This window comes from Cyclopterus lumpus, chromosome 17 (genome assembly GCF_009769545.1).
Source record: "Cyclopterus lumpus isolate fCycLum1 chromosome 17, fCycLum1.pri, whole genome shotgun sequence".
Taxonomy (NCBI): Eukaryota; Metazoa; Chordata; class Actinopteri; order Perciformes; family Cyclopteridae; genus Cyclopterus; species Cyclopterus lumpus.
The window spans coordinates 10390029-10410954 of NC_046982.1; the positions used below are offsets into that span (position 1 = coordinate 10390029).

Genomic DNA, 20926 nt, shown 5'->3' on the forward strand with positions numbered 1-20926 from the left:
AATTCCAAGGGAAAAAGGTTACTCTAGTGTTGAGTCATACTTAATGTCTGTGGGCACAGGAGATGAAAAATAAACAAGTATACACACTTTTTAATCATCGCCACATGTGGTGAGACTTGTACTCAACTGGCAGCATGGTTTCCAGCATCCGCTTTTCTGAGGTGCCCTTGAGCAACACACTGGATCCCCACCCGCTGCCGGGGCCCAGATCTGTTGCTGACCTTCACGCTCTTGAATTCCTTGTGAAAAGGGCAACAAAAAAATGTCTCCTTCAGGGGTCAGTTGTGCATCACTCTGAATAGCGTACATGTTTTTGCCAGTTTACTGTGTTTATGTATTGGCTGGCAAAAATATCCAGACCCAATCCCATACCGTATGAAGTCTAAATGTGGTCACAGAAAACTCACGGTGACTGGACAGCATTCATGAAGCGTTTACAGTATTTTGCTGTACTGGAGGTGTTGAGTCATTTAAAGCTTGTAGATGTCATTTTTTAGATGTACAGTACGCTATTGAGTGTTTACAACTTAAAGATGTTGTGCCTATGTAGGTCAGCTGAGCTAGATTTGGAGTTGTCAGCTTTCTGCACAATAAATAGGTCACGCTAACGAAGAGGAGGGGCTCTCATTCTCCATCAGTTTTCACTACAAAACAATCTTAAGATTGCTGATTATGTAAAACACCCTGACTTCAGCTTTAAGCCACAATGTCAAATTATGACAATGGATATTACAGTCGTTTTTGTCAACACTGGAAAATATATGAAGCAAGACGAGGGCACTATTTTGTGTAACAAATTCCATTTAAGTGCAATTATTCAGGCGTATGCACTGAGAGCTAAATATGCAGCAATATGCTGTCGCTCTGGAGAAAACTAAATGAAGGGAAGAAAGTGTGATGATAAGAATCTGCTGTGCTGTATATGAATGACTTCACAGCATGATTAAGAACCAAAAAGCACATACATATTGATAGAAGCCCAAGGAAATGGTATGAATCCAATGCATCAGTGCAATAGTTTCTCTCACATGCCCACATAAACAAATCTGGGTGTTGCTTCATGGCACAGTAGAGGTTAAATTCTTATGACCAAAGTGCAAGGTGTGCAACTGGCTGCGATGATGCAATAGTGGGCTTCCTGTCCTCAATTTATCAGCCACAGGTTACAAAAAAAAAAATATATATATATGTACACAGGTTGTGTATTCATTAAGTTCTCTACTCGTTCTCTGAATCGTCGGCATGGCTTCCAGAGGCATGATCGCCGTGACAACCGTCCTCCTGTGCTTCATACTGGGCTCGCTCGGTCCATTTCCAACTGCTTGTAAGTTTATTTATTGAATTATAGATATTACATTGGGACTCTATACTAAACTGATCAGTTAATAATGTGGTGTGTGTGTGTGTGTGTGTGTGTGTGTGTGTGTGTGTGTGTGTGTGTGTGTGTGTGTGTGTGTGTGTGTGTGTGTGTGTGCGAAGTGGGTTCCAATCTGGGCAAAGGCTGTTGCACCAGATACAATAGGAAGCCCGTACCCTTCCAGCGCATCAAGGGCTACAGACAACAAAGCACCAAGGAAAACTGCCACATCGAGGCCATCATGTAAGAGCGTCTCCTACTTTATGAGAGGGTTAGTGAGGACTGATTGATTGGGTTGATTGGATTAATTGCTAAATATTCAAAAGACACTGGTAATGTTTTTTTGGAAAGCATTACTAATGTTGTCTCTGCACAACGTATTTCCATGAAAGTAAGCCATTTGATCGAGTCTACCACAATATTTTACTGTCAAAACTAATTACTGTGGATTTCATGACTCTAAAGAGGCAGCTGTTTGATCTGCTCTAGATCTCCATAAATCATGTTCAGAAATGATTTGTATGCAAGCTGTCTAGGATTTAAGATTGAAAAAAGTCAAATTACACAACATCAATACTTTTTGGATACCGATCGAATTACAAAGGCAGCGACTGATTTTAAACTAAAAGTTTAAGTTTAAGTATCAGTACTGGAACTCAGGTATCGAATGGGAAAAAAATATATACCTCTACTATGCACTGAATTACAATATACTGTACTGCTTTCTATGTGTCTCATAATGTTTCTCACTATTGTAGTTTCTATACGGTTAAGAAGAATCAGATATGTGCTACACACAAAGATGAGTGGGTGAGGAAAACTCTGGAATTACTCAGGTAGGAGACTCCTACTCACTTTTAAACAGCAATAGTTTCAGTTTGATATGGACCTAGATATGGACATCAGGACAAGTTTTGGGCTTTCCTTAGTTTTGGAAGCATTGTGAGTAACAACTCTTATTTCTATACAGCTCAAGACTGAAGAAGATGTCCAAGACCGGCTTCGCTGCAGGTGAAAGTGGATCTTTCGTCAGGACCACAGAAACCTTCCCGAACAGCACCAGATTGTATTAGCAAAAATCAGGTGTTGTTAGTTTGGAATTAAACAATTTGTGTTATAGAAATGCTAATTCGAGAGAAAGTCGTGTTGGGAATATAATTTCTTAGAAAAAAATAAATGCTAATGACTTTTACTTTCCAAAACATATGCAGTGTGCATGTAATCATGATCCAAAGGGAACCTGAGAAGAACAACATTGAGACTATGGATTTAGATGATGTATTTAGCCACTTAACAATGCTTTTGTGACTTTGCTGTTTCATTGCCTGTATGAATCTGCTGCTTAATCAATTTAATCTGCTAAAACATACCAATAGCTATTCTCACAAATAAATTCATTTATTTCATAACCCTCCAACATTGTTGCCCACATTCATTTAATTAAACTGCAACACACACAACGCAGCCACGGCTAATATACTGTTACAATTTAATGCAACAGTTTCTTAATTGTAACAGTTTTTAGCAAAAGTGCTTTCGACCATCAAGTAGCATTTAATAACTTGACTCTGGATGACAAACGCCCTCTAACATCATAAATGGTATATTTTCTTGATGTACTCGGGAGCCTGATGCTCTGTGTGGTGTGTGTTCTCGTGGCGTGACATATGTGCCTGGTGCACTTAGGAGAAGATGCTGCCAGCACATCTGCTGGAAGGTGTCTGAACACTTTTTGATGAACTGTCCTACTCCCCCCCTCCCCCATCCCCCCACCCTGCCCCAAGCTCATACAGATTCATGACTTGACTGACAGGGAGGCACCCCAAGGGGTTGGTGCTCCAGTCAGACAAGGTGACTCCCTCAATGACACGCTCTTCTTATCTGAACGTTCCTGAAGTCCTTTCAGGTCCCCACTAGATGGCGTAATTGATCTGTAAAGAAACTGAGCCTCTGACAGGTACATCATGAGGTTCTGATGGTCATTTGATGAGCAACAGCTACCGTTGATTTGCCAATATCACCAAATAACAACGAAACCAGTGGATAAAGGACAAGACATTTATTTTGTCAATGGCAAACAACAGACCTCTTAGTTGCATAGACTTTTTATCTCTGTTAGGTCGTACATTAGCTGAACAGGAAATTGTAAAGAAAAGGGAAATACATAAATAGGGCTACTAATAAATATTAAATATTACAGAATAAGCATTTTAAATATGTTTAAATTAATTCCATAACATTTGCTATAGATTTCAGATGTCTAGAGGCTGGAGGTTGTAGGACTAGGAGGAGTGTTCTTCCTCCCTCTGCGGAGCTGCCTGTAAGACACACAAACAGGAGATGGCGGTTCAATTAACAGTAGGTGCTTCCTATAATCATACGCCATACATCACGTCTGAAGTACAGATAGCAGGAACGGTCTATACTGGAGGACTCACTCAAGCTCCTTGATCTTTTTGAAAACCCACTGTTCTCTCCAGTGGCTGCAGACTTCTCCCTCAGTGGTCTTAAATCTTGGAGAGACAAAAAGAAAAAGAAAAGCTCAATTACAATCTCCAAATACATTTTCACCAATAACCTTTCAAAATGTTTGACCCCACCCCCTCTCTGTTTATTGAAATAAGGAGGAGATTCTTACATGACTGCGCGGACACATGGGAGGTTCTTCCTCTGGATCTTGTAGCCCAAGATGGGAGCACTGATATTCTTGGTACTGACCTCAGTGCAGCACTTGAATATCTTAATTTCTGTTTTTCAGAAAACAAACAAAGGATTGGTTGTTATGAGCCAACATCTCTTACATTTGCAGCATGAAATATGAATGAATATCAATGGTGTTGGCCGACATTTTCATCAGAAGTCAATTGTGCATGTCGAGTTATATACAGTTATTATGTGTACCTCGGCGATCCTGGAGCAGGCTAGTTGTGTAACGTGGGGACTCACCAGATGCCGATGCCGTCATTGCCAGAACCCCGGCGAGGAGAGCCAGGCAAGCCAGTCTTCTGATGCACAGCTGCATGGTACTGCGTGAGATGGTCCAGAGGTTCTTTGCAGAAGCTGATTGTTTAATCTGGCTGATGGAGGCAACTGATCTTCTCTGACTAGACCTCTGATTTATACCGTGAAAAGAGGAACCAGGGAAACCGAACCGGATGAATTGTATCTGAGGGCTTTCTACATTCTGTGTGAGTCGACCGGTTCCTTTTTTTGTGATTTCATCATGACTTTGACTGAGCTGGGGAAGAAATGCACTCAGATAAAGGCTCCACTGCAGCCATTCTTAAGTATTGGCTTTTATCACTTTTTCTATTACTTTCATATCTATTCATATCTAACAGTTAATTTACAAATTATCTAAAAACAAAATTATAGATTTTCAGCAGGTTTAGCCTATATTGGATATTTGTATATGTATTCATTGTGGAGTTGGCACATTTGGACTATGTCAAGGTTTGTTTTCTCTGGGTGTCTCTTCTCGCAGGACCAAGACATGTCAATTGAGACATTTATTTGCCTGTACATGCAATGTCAGAGTCTCTATAAATGTTAGCTAGGGACAAATCAAAATCCTGTATAGGTTGCTCTTAGCCTCTGACACAATCCAGGCTCTGAAAAAGGAAAGCTAGACTAGACAAATAATAAATACACTGAATGGATGGATGGGCCTTGATATCCTTCTGTATGAACAGTTAACAAACTAGTTAACTATGACGCTTCTTTCTTAGAAATCCTGCTGATTTCAGCATCATGTGCTGGTCACTCTACCCAAAGTGTCATCTTTCTCTCTTTCTTTCCCTCCTTTTTCTCTGGCGCTGACAGTCATGGTCAGGGGCGAGAAAAGGGGAAGGAAGCAGATCCCAAGGCTTTCCACCGCAAATCTCCGATCATCCTCCACCCAAATTTGGTCATTTGTTTGTGCACTTTCCGTTCTTTTAGTCTCTATTTACATAAAAAAGATCAAATTACTTTCAAGTAGAAACACATTCCTTTCTAAATTGAATATCTGATTTACCAAAAGCTATAAGAGTTGAGGTTTTTTTACTTCAAGTTCCATAAAAAGCTGCCAAATAACTAAAAAGACTAACAATCCGGTTCCTTGTTGCCAGTTGTCTCTCTGACGAAACACACGTGGGTTTCAAATCAAAATAGATTTGTTCTGACTAACCTTAGTTTGCTGTACATTATCATTATATATATATATATATATATATATATATATATATATATATATATATATATATACATTACAACAATACATGTAAAGGGGCGGTAAGTCATAGATGACAAACAGTTTATACAAACAGTTTTTGAGCCCAAGGATCAATTATAGAACCACCAGGGATCATTTTTCAACATAATTGTGTTGCTGTTCCAATATCACGACTTTTAAAAATGAATTTAAGAAAAAGCCTTCATGATGCCCAAAGCTTAGTTTCTCAAGAAGCCATCTGTGTACCATCGTCCTCTTATGATGACAGTATTTTTGATTCATTTTGCAGAAGCTTGCAGGGGCGTCTGCTGTACAGAGAATAGGATCTTTTGATAACCAAGAAAAAATATAGAAATAAAATCCCCACATTGTAAAAGTGTGTGATTTAGGTTTCTCAGACAAGGTGTTTTAAATGATCTGGTAACACAGCAGATCCTCACATGAGGCTTAAAGGCCTGTTTCATACTTTCCACGTTTGCGTGTCTGTGAGAGGCCTTGCGCATAGCGAGTGTGCTGACTGCATTGCTCCAAAGACAGCCAAATGGCATTCTGGGAAACTACGTTTTGGTGCAATATTGCTAACAACTGAAATGGATTGTGGATCGTGAAATGCGCATGCATTGCGTGGTACAATTCAGCAGCTGTCTGCGAAAAGTATGTCCAGGGCTTATGGGACTAAAGCTGTGGAAGTTGGTCATGTTCCAAACGGAGACAAGCAAGCTAGTTATGTAAATCATTATAACAAACAAATTCTAGTTAAGATATAATATACTGTATGTCAGTTGTCCTTAACAGTTTTAAACATCTATGATTCTCAGCACCTGGTGAGGAAATCATTGTGATTGATGTCAATCAAAAATCCTTATTAACCCCTTTAAATACACACTAATATGATCTTTGACCAAGAAGGGCTTCAGAAAAGTTATGTCTCTCTCAAAACTATCATTGTAATTCTGTTTATGACTTAGTGTGTTTGTAATGAATGTGCTTGATGATAATAAAACAGTAAATCAAGAGAAAAATTGCATGTAATAAGTATTTGTTGTAACGCATCTTAAAAACGTTTAGCTTTATACAATAGATGGTTACGCCACCAAGCAGCAGAGTCAGCTGATGTTGAATTAAACAGGGATGTATTTACTGGATTTGGTTAATGAAATGTCAGAAATCCTTTTGAATGAAAAGCAGAAATGTTTACTCAAAATGAGGAAGGAAGCATGAGCAGTGTGATCGGCATTGCTAATGAGGAGATCAAATTGTGAAACAGTTGCACTTTCTGAATTGAAAAAGTCCTTTTTTATGAGCCTCATTCACAAGTTTTTATTTACATCACGGCTATTAATCTAAAAGATTAAATCAACCGGACGTATTCTTCTCTCGTATCATCATCTTTATGGGCTCCAAATGAGAGTACAATACTTAGGGGAACAATCTTAAGGTGAATCAGTGCCCTGCAGACCTCAGCACTCCACGGTACAACTAAGGAATATATCATTGATTATTCCTAAATCATAATAACTGACTATCAGTGAAGAGGGACAGAGTCAAATAAACATAATGGACCGATCTAGAAAAAATCCACTTGCATTGATAATTCTATAAGATAACTTGGTGGCTGCAGGGGGAGTTGAATTTCTGATCTCTATCTTGAAGTGTTGTGTTCACTTTTTATATGTATAATCTCAGTTTGCTACAACATTGGTTCTCATCAGTGATAATCCATGTTGTGTTCTTGTGATATTAAATAGTCTAATTTGTCATTTCCATAGATTTGTCTCATCTGAATAAGAGATAGAGACTCATTTACCAACATGAAAGTGCTGTCTTTCTACAAACTGGTGATGTATTACTTATTAAGGAATGAGTTGGAGGCCAGTGAGACTCTCGTACATCTCTATCAACGTTCTACAAGGACGATACACAAACTACTGCTTTATGAAAATAACAACACAATGTATGCTCAAAAAAGCTCATAACATATTGTTTGTCATTGCCATTACAACACATGAATATACCTGTTTTTGGATCTGCTTCTATGATTAAGGTTCGTTACTACTTGGACAGAGTAGCGATAACTGATGTGTTTTGCCTCTTCGGGGCAGCAGAAACAAGCTGTGAACACAACATGGACACATCACCTTTTCAGTTGACTAGCAATCAGTTGCCTTTTTACGCAATCAGCAGTTACAGATCAATATGAGCATTCATTTGGAGTCGTGCTTTTGTCCACATGATAATTGTCTTTTTGCTCGGTTGTTGGTCTCCTGAGGGAAATATCTCGCTCTCGAGCTGTTAAAGGTTCCGCTTGGTTCCCCAGCTGGTCACTAACTGTCACGTCTGCTCTTTGGTGCAGCAGGTATACTTCCTGCTGCACCCGGAAAAACACTAAGAGTGGTGAGAATGAACCAAAACAGTAGGGTTTCGGGCCAGAGAGCTAAGTAATGAGCTGAAACTCACTATGACGTGAAGCACATTCAGGTGATAATTATCTAGGTTCATCACATCAAGCATCCCCTTTATTGTTGTTTTTCACATTGTCATTTGATACAACGGTATAATATATAGATGGCTTATAGCCACTGAAAGATTAGGAAATCCTCAAATCCATGGTTAAATGAAAAGAAGAATGAATAAATAACAAATGCTGTGATTGTTCTTGTGACAGTAGAAGAAAGAACCTTCATTGAAATCACCCTTCAATGGTTTACTTCACATTTTCTTCAATAAAATAAAAAACCTAGGCCTTAAAATGAAAATAAATAAAAACTTAGTTCAGAATCTAAATGAATCAAGATTTAAAATACTAAACAAAAAGAAAAACAAATGTCCATCCCCTAATTAACATGACCCCCACTCATTTGGTATTCATTCCAGTTGTAAGAAGAGTTTACTATATTTTAATACATGTCTGTATATCATTTCATACTGTTTGTTGAGTTCACCTGAATCCAAGTGAAGAATCGTGTTTCTCTGTCTAAACCCTGAGATGATCCTTCTTTCCTTCATCAGGTGTCAGTCAGCATCTCTTGGGCTCTCACAGTTTGACTATGAAAAAACACCCTAAATCCGTATCCAGCAAGTACAGGCATTGTTCATTTCACCACATGGGAATAGACCTAGCACTCCCTAGCTAGCTAACAATATGCTAACATCAGCAGAAAAGATACTCACCAGAGAATGTTTTCATCAATAACATGAGGAATTTGGGCCCTCCTTACATCTTTTAATGAACCACAACATCCCAAAACTCAAGGCATTTTGTCCTGATTAACTTTGATTTACAATCGTTTTGCTACTTTTCATTTATCTTGAACTTCTTCTTGTCTTTCTTCCCTTCTACTGATGGCCGTCTGTGAACGTGTTAGCGCCGCCTGTTGGACATTAAGGAAACCTGCACTCATTTCATGTGTACAGTAACATAGAGAAATAGAGTAAGATTACAATGTTCAAACAATGAAAAATTGATGAAGGTTAGTTGTAACTCGTTATGGTAATCTTTACACTTTGGTGTAAGAAGAAAGGGGAAGATATGAACACAAATGAAACCAGACCCTTAGTTATTGTTCCTCTGTTAGTTAAATATATTAATGAGCATCACTTGGAGGATAGACAGTTGTGTAGGGAGGCCCTCAGATTACTGCAGGGTTTTACCAATCGGGTGTGGATTTACGTGAATAATTTAAAGGTCATTTTAGTGTGTGCAGGTGTGATCAAGATTACAAGGTCTTTATCCCATTTTGCTATAAGAAAAAAACGATAATATATATATTATTTGTGGATGTTGGATAATTCATTTTGGAGTATCATAGCCTGAGGAAAGGAGCTGCTCTGAAATCTGGTGTTACAACAGCTATACGTTTGTAATGCTTGCCAGATGGCAGCTGAACAAGCTGTTGCTGAGGTGGGAATTGACTTTTATATCCTTTGGGCTCTTTGCAGGTTTACGTTGAACCTCGCATGGCAGCTGGATATTCACAAAGTCACGAGATCACTCGAGAGTCGCGGACACCTCTTTGGTGTTTCAGGTCCCCAATATCACTGATGCTCACTGGTTAGGTGCCAATTAAGTGCTGAGTTTGAATCCCCCACTGTAGATCCCTCCTGTTCGTGGCCATTGCACTTCCCATGCTGGTCTGTAATGTTTGCAGGATGCTTCCTACGTGAAGAACGTGGCCTTGCCCTCTTAAGTTTCCATAAGAAATACAGAGGTTTATGAGCTTTCTTTACCAGGATGCTGATTCCCAGGAACTTAAACTGTGCACTTGCTTTTCTCTGAGCACCACTCTGCAAGATTATAGATTCCATTGTTTGTAATCGGACCGATGACAGTAGTATCGTTTGCAAACACATCGCGTAATGGCCTCAACCATTTCATCCTCATTTTGTTAAAAAGATATCTTCAGTCTAAGGTTACAATGAAGTTTTACTGTTATGAAACAAGGGGAAGGACTGAACTATTGGGACAAAAGAGAGAAGGGTGCAGCTTGGCCATGCGCTGCAAATATATTGTTTCATTTAGCATGAAGATGACAAGGACATCTCAGTTGCAGATTCAAAACAAACAAACCAAAATATTAAATGATTGTATTTATTTATTTTTGAAAGCTTGTTCTACTATTCTTGATGATTCATCATGATTTTACCACATGCCCCCTGTGGTTTTGTTTATAGATATTTGTCCTTAAACAACTCTGTTCAAAATGCTGTTGCTTTTTGGCACGAATATTCCAGCGTATCGATTGCGCAGTCAGAAATAACAAGCAGCCCGGTGTGCTTACGTAAGGGAGGCAGCTAACACAAGTCACAGTTGAAGAGGAGCTGAACCCTCTTAGGGGAATTAAAAAACCTGTGATGAAGTCACACTGACTATCAAATTATTTGTTGACATTTTTGGAGTAGAACCACAGCTCATTACTTCATCACTCAGATGTGCTGCACTGGTGGAAACAGAGATGATCCTTCACGTGACTCTGACCATCCCCACTGAAACCTTTAAAAACACAATTCTACTCGGCTGACCACTGTGATGTAACTGTAGATGAGTCACTGAGTCGTAGCTTTGACCTTTTAGACTTAATCCTGTTTTGTATTGGTAGGACACAACAGATCACAATAAATACAAAATGCACAGGTTCAAATGTATAGGAAGTCATCTGTTTTCTCCAGATGTGCCGAGTACCAACAGAAACACAGAATGTAACTTCATGTGAAAACTAGTTTATTAAAGACGAAAGCAGCTTTAACACAAACATAAAGGGGGTTCAGTCTGAGTAAGCAGATCAAACGTGTGGGAAGGATTCCTTCATACGACGTTTAGGTTTGAGGTGGATTCAATGACCTCCTTGAGGAGGAGGACGGAGCAGCTTCCATGTCAAACCGGACTCATGGAGCTGTGACACCTTGCAGACTTGGTGGAGACCTGGAGTCCAGCAGGATTCTGGATGTGATGAAGTTCAGGCTGTGATGAGGTTGTGGTACAAGCTCATAATTGAGTCCCTCATGGAGTCAATGTTGTCTGTGCTCAGAGGACGGTTCCTCAGGTTGGTAAATAGCAGCTGAAGGATTAAATCTGACCGAGGCAGATTAACTGAACATCAAGAAAAGGAAAACATTAGTCACGTTAGTCAGGATGACGTCACTCATCAAACCTCAGATGAACAAGTCAAAACAGCATCAAAGCACAGTTTCACACAGAAAAACATCAATATTCACAGGCGCTCTTAGAGTGGAAAAGATTATTTTAGATCATTTATTTTATATCAAACAGAATCCAATCAAATGTCTAGTTATTCTATTTTTTGTAACCTTAAACAAATAATAAAAATGTCTGTTGTTAGATTTTTACAGTGACATGAATGAAATAATATTTAAATGTCCTCCAGATTGACAGGCCGGTTTCTCTTAGAATAACATGTTCAAGATTGTGCCAGTTCTATACTTTTATTTACGTGAGGTTTATAATCAGATCAAAAGATGAAGATGCAGTTTGTGAGGCTGCTGTCTTGTTCATTGGCAAAAAACAGTAACTTCTTTTAAAACACTTTTTAAAACCCATTATTGTGTTCATTGCCTATATGGCATGGTCTCCTTGCCTCCTGTATTTTCTGAAATGTTTACTTGTTACGTTATGTTTTACCTTGCTTCTATGTAGAGCACTTTGTAAACCCTGTTTTTAAAGGTGCTATATATAATAAAGTTATTATTATTATTATTATTATTCATTAACGTTAGCTCAAATTGAATTGAGACTTATAAAGCTTTTAAATCAAAACAACAACAATGTATAGCACATTTGAAAAATGGCAATTGCCGTAATGAACATCTACGTTAAATTAAGTTAATATTGGTATACTTGTTTGATCTTATATATGCTTCATATCATAAAGCAGTGGCTAAAAGTTCCTAAATGAAGAATGTGTTTACCATAGCGGTCATCCAATACACGGTCGATGATGATAATCAGCATGTATTTCTCACGCCCAAAACCATAGGAGTCCATGTTTTGCTCACTAGCTGCTGTCACTTCCAGATGTCAGGGGTTCAACACAGATGTTTATTATATCAAGGTTTTCACTTCCCAATAAGTCAACACGTGTTCACTTTCAGCGCTCGGGTGCAGAAAGAAACTTGAATGGAACCCTGCAGTTCTTACTGAGCAGCCAAAGGTCGTCATGGTCACTCATCACCATGACGACCGGTGGAACATTCTATACGATTTCATTCAATATATTTTATATATTATTTTTAATGATTCAAACCTAATAACATCAGAGCTGTGACTATTATAGTTCCTAACTGACTAGCACCTCAACAGAAAATCATTTAGTTTTACACACACACACACACACACACACACACACACACACACACACACACACACACACCTGTTCACAGCCCCATATATAAAGTTGTTCACATTTCAAACTTCAAACAAAGAAATCAGGTGTTTGTTATGGGAACCCATCTCTATCCTGCGCGTATGTGCTCACGTGAACCACACTTTCCAGACTAAACAATGTTTCTTATCTTCTCACGTTCCCCCTCACTTTCTGACAACTTTTGGATGATTCAACATGCACCGGGCCACATTGACCCGGGAACATCATTGCTGTACCTAAGAAACAAACTTAACAGGAGGGTTAGACATGGAGGTGGAGGTGAAATGCTGCCCCATATTTCTTTGTAGCATGTGGCCACATCTTTTACCTTTCATTAAAAAGCCTAATCGTATAAGAATCATATAAGAACTTGAAAATGTCACCTAATGAAATGGAACTTCCGAGATCGTGATCACGACGTGGCTACCCGTGTCGTGATCACGATCTCGGAAGTTCATATCCGTGATATGTTTGGCATTTAACGTCTGGGTCAAAGAACACCCTGTGCTCTGCAACATTTGGCCAGTGTCTGGAAGCCACGGAGGCTAACAGTTTAGCTAGCTAGCGAGCGGATAATGCAACGCAGGAAATGCCGTGGCATAATGACAATAAGGATAATGAAGATGAGACCATTGGGAATATCAGGATTTTCCTCAGACATATTATGAAATAATGAAATAACTATACTACTTAAATTGCTCTCCTAACCTTTCAACTAAAAATGTACTTCCATTGCCTTCATGACTTTTTAAAACGTCAGAGCTTTCAGAAAAGTTCCACTGAGAAAGTTGTGAACACATCACCGACAAATATGACACTGAATAAATAGAGAGATTGTTTTCCTGAGAATTAAAGCCTTTGCATACTGAATCATTTCCAAGATTTTTTCAAACTCAAAGGGCTGAACTTTCCCTAAACCTGAGGATAATCCCCAATTCAAGACGTAAGGAAAAGAAGTGCATGAACACACACTCGGACACAAAGAGATACGTAGGCTGACTGATGTGCTCGCTGCTTTTGGCTGTACTAACAATACAAAACTTTAGTGAATAGATCTATATTCAATTACACTTCTGTTTAATTGGATATAGTTATATTCATTAAAATCTTGAATTTATTGTTGCTTGGGGGGATGTTTTCAATTGAAAAGCGTGAGTTAAAAGAAGAACCTGCGAAGTAGTTACAGGTTGGTCTACCGTGAAGGTCTTCCATACAGCCATTTTAATCATGTATTGAGTTAATTGAGTATGATGTCATTTTTCCTGATGTTTTTGAGGAATGAGGATCCGTGTTGCGGGGACTTAGCTGTGCTTAAGCATGTATTTACCACAGGCCCTGAATCTATCAAAGAAGCTGATCAGCACATGGGCTGATCAGCTTCAGCTACAAAGGAACACTCACCTCAAAACCAGTAGAAAACAAACAGGAGAAAGTTTCTGTGTTACAATAGATGTAATGTGACTAAATGAACAAACAACGGATGTTAACAGCTTATACTGACCAACTATCACATGTAAAAGCAATCTTAAAAAACTAAATACTATTATAATACGTGCAAAGACCACAACCTCCTCCAGTGGAACATGTATTGAAACCCTCAGACCGCCAGCAATGAGGCGAGGGCCGGGGGTCACACCGCTGCGGGAGGAAATATGTACTCTGCTTTCCAGCCATGTGCATCTGTGGGTGCAGCATGCTCCACTGTCAAGTTGCGTAAACGAATGTGTTGGTGGGCTTAAAAGGGGCTTGCAGAGCAGACACACACATCATATCTATTTTAGCCAGAGACAAGCAATGGCAAGTCCTGCTTTTGTCTCGCTTCTTCTTTTAACTATCGTGGTGTCCACAGCCTCAGCTCAAGGTAAGAACAGTGTGAAGACGTTTGTGTATTTTACATTAATTTAATATGATGTGATTTATTATTTCATGATTATGTAAAACATGATGATGATGATGATGATGATGATGATGATGATGACGATGACGATGGAGTCTTGTGTCTTTATTCAAAGGTGGGATAGCCAGTTGTTGTCGAGAACTTTCAAACACTCAAATCCAGCGTGTCTTGCTGAAGAGTTACTACAAACAGTATACACCGTCATGCCCGATACACGCAGTCGTGTAAGTCATCCAGTCCGTTCAACGTTGGATTAATGTGCATTGCTTCTCAAAGTTTAGTCCATGTATACTGTGGTGCATTGTTTTTAAACATAAATCACAATGATTAGGGATCTTCTTTGCAAAACTGTTGCAACATGTTACTGAATGTGTCTTTTCTTTGTTGTGATTTACAATAGATTTACAACTCTGAAAGGCAAGAGGATCTGCGCTGACCCCGGGAAAGTGTGGACAAAGACCAGCATGGCCTACCTAGTAGGAAAAAACTGGCAACTCCAACGAGCTACCCACAAACACCATCACTCACACAATTTAAACTAAAATTTAAAGGCCATTGTGCCCAATTTATATTCTACCATTTGAGTTCCACAGACTTTTGAATGTTTTCATATTTACTGCAAAGTCCTTACCTCATTTTAAGTGATGGCTATTATAGTTATCAATAGGTATCATTTTCAATGATGTGTTTGTTTGATGATTGTAAATATGTAAATAATACTTTCATTATGCAATGATTCTAAGTGAATTACTTAATAAAAATTGCCACAATGTCACAGCTAAGTTTTGTTGATTGTGTCTTGTAGATAGATTACTGTTTAAGTGTGTGTACTGAGAAAAGCTATAATGGGTACCTTAGCATCTGGAGGCGCCTTATCATCTCCTTATCTCACCTCCTTATGCGCTTCATTTACAAAATAAGACCACAAAACACAAAGATTCACCATGTGAACAAAGTTGAGTCTTTGGGTAGTGCCACTCTTTGTGGAATGAAATGTGGTAGAGATTCTTGAGTCCGAGAGGGAGTAAGAGTTTGCAGTACAACATATTCAAAGTTAACTGTAAAGTAAAAGTACGAATACCAGACTGTTAAGAATACCCCAAACATGTCTGCCTTTATTAGTTCATTAAATTATGTAAATATAAGTACGTAAGTATTATCTTCAATATGTAGCCTGCTTAAAGTATCATAAGTAAAAGCACCAAATACAGAATAATGTCCCCTGTGATTGTTACACGATGACAACATACATTATAAGTACATGTGTAATGTGCAATTTGCATCTTAATGTTATCGAGGTGGAGATAACTATTATATATACTATAGGAAAGTTTAATCTATAACAATGCATCTTATTTTGTAAGTCCATCACTATGTTTTCTTTGTAAAATGTACAATCTGTACAAAGTTTTCCCTTGAAATATAGTGAAGTTAAATTCACTTATTTAAGTTATCAGTATTAGTAACATATTAACAAGAGACAATAAATGCCGTTAGGGAAGACTTTATTTGATCTCTCTGTCTGTATATATAAAAGTACGTAGTATATATGTATGATTATATAATCTCTCTCTCTCTCTCTCTCTCTGTATATATAAAAGTACGTAGTATATATGTATGATGATATGAGCTCTCTCTCTCTCTCTCTCTCTCTCTCTCTCTCTGTGTGTGTATATGAAAGTACGTAGTATATATGTATGATAATATAATCTCTCTCTCTCTCTCTCTCTCTCTCTGTGTGTATATATAAAAGTACGTAGTATATATGTATGATGATATGAGCTCTCTCTCTCTCTCTCTCTGTGTATATATAAAAGTACGTAGTATATATGTATGATGATATGAGCTCTCTCTCTCTCTCTCTCTCTCTCTCTCTCTGTGTATATATAAAAGTACGTAATATATACAGTATGTATGCTGGTATGAGCTCTCTCTCTGTGTATATATAAAAGTACATAGTATATATGTATGATGATATGAGCTCTCTCTCTCTCTCTCTCTCTCTCTCTCTCTCTGTGTATATATGAAAGTACGTAGTATATATGTATGATGATATGAGCTCTCTCTCTCTCTCTCTCTCTCTCTCTCTCTGTGTATATATAAAAGTACGTAGTATATATGTATGATGATATGAGCTCTCTCTCTCTCTCTCTCTCTCTCTCTGTGTGTATATATAAAAGTACGTAATATATACAGTATGTATGATGGTATGAGCTCTCTCTCTGTGTATATATTAAAGTACATAGTAGATATGTATGATGATATGATATATATAAGAATTATTCTGTGCTTTCATGAAACTTCAAAGCCCAAGCCCAACTTTTTTTAATCAAAAGTCTACTTAAGCGTGGTCTATGGACCGTGGGTGAGTCATTCACAGAGAACTCAGTTTAATCATTTTCCCCCATTCTGTTGGCCGCCATGCTCCACCTTCACTCACTGTAATGGTGTGACATGGTGGGCTTCGGGTTGACAAGGTGGAAGATTTAGGGGCTTTCGCTTACCTTGTTTCCATCATGTGGTGGCGCTAACACAATGACAAAAAATGTTAACTGTTATTTACTATGCGTGGGAGGAGAGAGAAAGTTCAGCTCAATCTCGCTGTGGAGGTGTGAGGGGCTGCGAGTAGACAGTGTTTGAGGTTTATGCAACGTTTTGCTGGAACCACTGTGCAGTGGGTTTTCCCCATCCCTCGCCTTCATTAGTGTGTAGCCACGTGTATGACTGAGCTGTTGAGTGTGTGAGCAGTTACTTAAACTGTGACTGAATACAAGTGTAAATATAAGTGTGAATGCTTTGTCAGTTTGATATACAGATATGTCTATAACCCTATTAGTGTCGAGGCTTGTGTTCATGTAAGTGCCAATAGTGTGTGTGTGTGTGTGTGTGTGTGTGTGTGTGTGTGTGTGTGTGTGTGTGTGTAAGTAAGAAAGTGGGAGGAAGTAGATGACAATGAATCCATTCCGATACCCCACTGAGTAAGATTCAGTCTGATGTTGCATGGAGCCAATAAAAGCAGTGTGCGATTGCACTTTCCTCCTGATGGGTTAACCACAAAACAGCTCTCCAGTGCACACAAATGTATAACACACACACACACACACACACACACACACACACGCTCACAAGTTATGTCAAGTTAACATTGTATGAACACGTTCATCGTGGGATTATTTCTTCAATTCAGTTCAAATGTATTAATTTAGCCCAATAGCACAAATCACTCATTTGCCCCCAAGGGCTTTACATTACATAACATCCTCTGTCCTTGGACCATCGCATCAGAAAAGGAAAAACTCCTTAAGGGAGAGAAAAACAGGGAGACATTGAGGAGGGATCCTTCTCCCAGGATGGAGGTGGACAGAATAAACAACATAATCAAACAGCAACCCATATGACAGAAATGACATGTATAATGTGGGCAGTAATACTGGAAATAGGACTAATAATTATTAGTCCTATTTCTATTATGACCGTTAGGAACATATGACTAATATAAGTATCTATCCAGAATTCCCTCATAATGCATTACAGTGTTTCCTCAGATTAAATTGAATGCTGCTCCATCTTCCTTTGATTGTACTGTATTGATTTTAGTAATTGGATGAGATGATAAGGCAGACACGTTTCCTCATTCAAAGTTTCAACTCTAAAGGCCAATAATCTCCACAAATACATACACATAAGTCTTTAAACCTGCATTCATTGTTTAGCTGCTGTGGTTTTCTTCAACATGGGGCAGCAGAACGAGCTGTAGACACCACATCCACCCTGCAGAGCAAAGATAGTATTACCCAGCAGATGCAGAGCATTCAGGGTTGTGTTTCTGGCCTCCTGATGAACATCCACTTTTGTTTTAGCTCTGTTTGGGTCTTGACCAACTCGTGATGTTAATATATGGCTCTTGAGTTTTTTAATGCACTGCTATGTTCACCAGCTGGTTCGCAAACTTTGTCTGTCTGCGTTCAGCGTGGTGTTTTTTTTTACGAGAGCATTTTTCCTGCAGCGTAGATGAGAGTAGTGAGAGTGAACCACCAATTGTTGTGTGCTGTAAAACCAAAACAATGCCCTGAAAAAGGAGAGGGATCATCACTGCAACTAACACACCTTTGACATGACCTCCAGCAACTTCATTGTTAATATAACTATGCCCATGAGATTCTTATAAGTCAGCATTTCCTTGTATGTAGTGTATATTTATGTATTTGTTTGACCGTTCTGTCATCCATGTTCAGTGCTGCATTACCTCGTTTAGGTTTCGTCACATTGTTTTTAATTTTCTTAGAACAGAGGAAACAGGTTCATGTTCTGCTGAATAACCAGAAACATGCACTAACACAGACACATGCTCTGCACACGTTCAGGATGTGGCGGTTGTGGTGGTTTCAAATAAAACCAAACGCATCCCTGACAAAGACAGCAACAAATGATCACAAATATCACACACATACCACTACACAAGGCACACAAGACTTCTCTCATTTTAAATGTTTTACTAGTTTGCATTTTTAAATAGTTGTTGTAGTAAACAAACAAACAATATGAATGTGGTAAATGTACCGCATGTACACAGGAAATAAAACACAGAGCCCAACTCTAGCATTAGGCAAAGTAGGCAACTTAAGAAAAATAAAAGGGATCTTTAGATATGGAAACTATTGAATAGTATTCTAACTCAGTGTACAAAAGGTTTCCAAAGCACTTCAAAAATATCTAACTCTAAATTACTGTCTGTGTACTTGTACTTCAGAGAAAAATATTGTAGTACTACATTTACCTGACCGAGAAATGTTACTGGTTACGTTGCAGTTTCAGATTTGACTCACAAAAAATAACAATTTGCATATGTCATTAGTCATCATTAGTCAATAAACTATCCAGCATCAGATAAGAATTGAAAGCTCCCCCTTAAACAGTAACAGGTAAATGTAAGAACATTGTGCTCATAATGCATATTTCACAGAAGGTAGGGTGAGGGTCGTCCCTCATTCAGAAGATCGGTGGTCCGAACCCTGGAGCTTCAAGTTCATGTTGATGTGTCCTTGGGCAAGACACTTAACCCCAAATAGCCCCTGAAGACTGTAACATTGGAGTGTGAATGCTGAGATAGTCCTGATGGGCAGGTGGCACCTATGGGGGCCCCTGCCATACGTCTATGAATGGGTGTGAATGGGTGAATGACATGTGGTGTAAAAGTGCTTTAGGTGGTATACAAATACAAATATGCGGTATTAAATAAGCTATAAACTGAATTCTGAGCATATTTATGATTCAGTCAGTGCCTGCCGGCGGCTAGCAGCTAACGGTGCTGACAGCACGAACAATGTAAGCAATGGCAACAGTACTGAGAGAGCTAACAGCAACACAATCAACACAGCATTCCCTTTGTCCCCGGCAACACACCCAACACCAGTGAAGTAGATCATGAGCGAAAAAAAGAGATCCTGCTTTACAGTTAGATGAATGATAAGAAAAGTGATATTGTTGATTGTTTTTAGGTTTAGAGTCCATTTGAGTAAAGGAAGAAAGTAATACATTTATTATAAAGCAAAAAGAATATATGTATTAATACTGATTGTGTATTCATAATTATTGCAGTACTACATCTCTATTAGTAAAACTTGTTCCAACTAGTTTTGTATGTTCTTGACAGTGACATTGAGTTCTGTGTGCGTCACAGTGGGTTGAAAAGATCCTTTGATATGATTGTGTAAAATAGAGATTCTCAATATATGATAATACTCAATAAACATATGTAATTTACGTCTCTACCTGAAGGACAAATGACGAGCATCATCACAGCAATCTGCTCTCTGCCGTCAGAATGTGGGCAAACTAGACAGAGACAGTCATGACTTAAACGACCATTCAAAGGAAGGAAACAGCCGGGGAAATGATCGCAGACCCCTGACACCAGAACAGAGTGCGATGCCATTGCAGTCGCAGTGAGACCAGCCATCTGATATCCCAATGCAGTCTCTAAATTAACCCCACAAGGACCAATGTCAAATCAAAATATAGTGTCTGCCATGTATTATATCCAGGCCGCTCTCATACAGAATGCATAGCTAAGACAATTTAGGCACTATAATGTGTCGATATCCCAGAAAATGAATTTATATGTAAACCATCTAATCATTACCAGGAGGTAGAGAGACCACAAACATCCAGATAGCGTTAAACCCAAAACTGTTCTTTGACCCAGGAGGCCGATGTTAGTGCCCCATGTGAAACGAGAAGGCAACATTGATTTATATGTCATGTACTTAAGTAAAGCCATACGTAGTTGTTTAAACCCAAACCACCATCTGTTCTTACACCCAACCAAGAAGTGTTGTTGTCTTAACTATAACTGTTGTTTTCTTTGAAGAATGAAGACTATTTTGAGAAGACTGCATGCATGTAGAGAAAACTCACACGAGTTGTTGGACTTTCATAGGAAAACTATGAAAAACTATGAAAAATAAAAAGTAACCTTTTCGTAAGAAATCCTGCAATGCGTTGTATGAGAATACGTTGATTATATAAGTGTCCCAATTACAGCAAGCGTTGTGCAAGAGGCGACAATATTATCATGTGTA

The 20926-nt window shown here is 38.6% G+C and overlaps 1 protein-coding gene across 1 annotated transcript; it reads left to right on the forward strand.

The window, feature by feature from the left end:
* Nucleotides 1-1224: 1224 nt before the first annotated feature.
* On the forward strand, nucleotides 1225-2518 carry ccl20l (C-C motif chemokine 20-like). Its single transcript, XM_034556134.1, has 4 exons — nucleotides 1225-1324; nucleotides 1480-1600; nucleotides 2116-2193; nucleotides 2328-2518. The coding sequence occupies exons 1-4, from the start codon at nucleotides 1243-1245 to the stop codon at nucleotides 2428-2430; spliced, it is 384 nt and encodes a 127-aa protein (XP_034412025.1). The 5' UTR covers nucleotides 1225-1242; the 3' UTR covers nucleotides 2431-2518.
* The last annotated feature ends 18408 nt before the right edge of the window (nucleotides 2519-20926 follow it).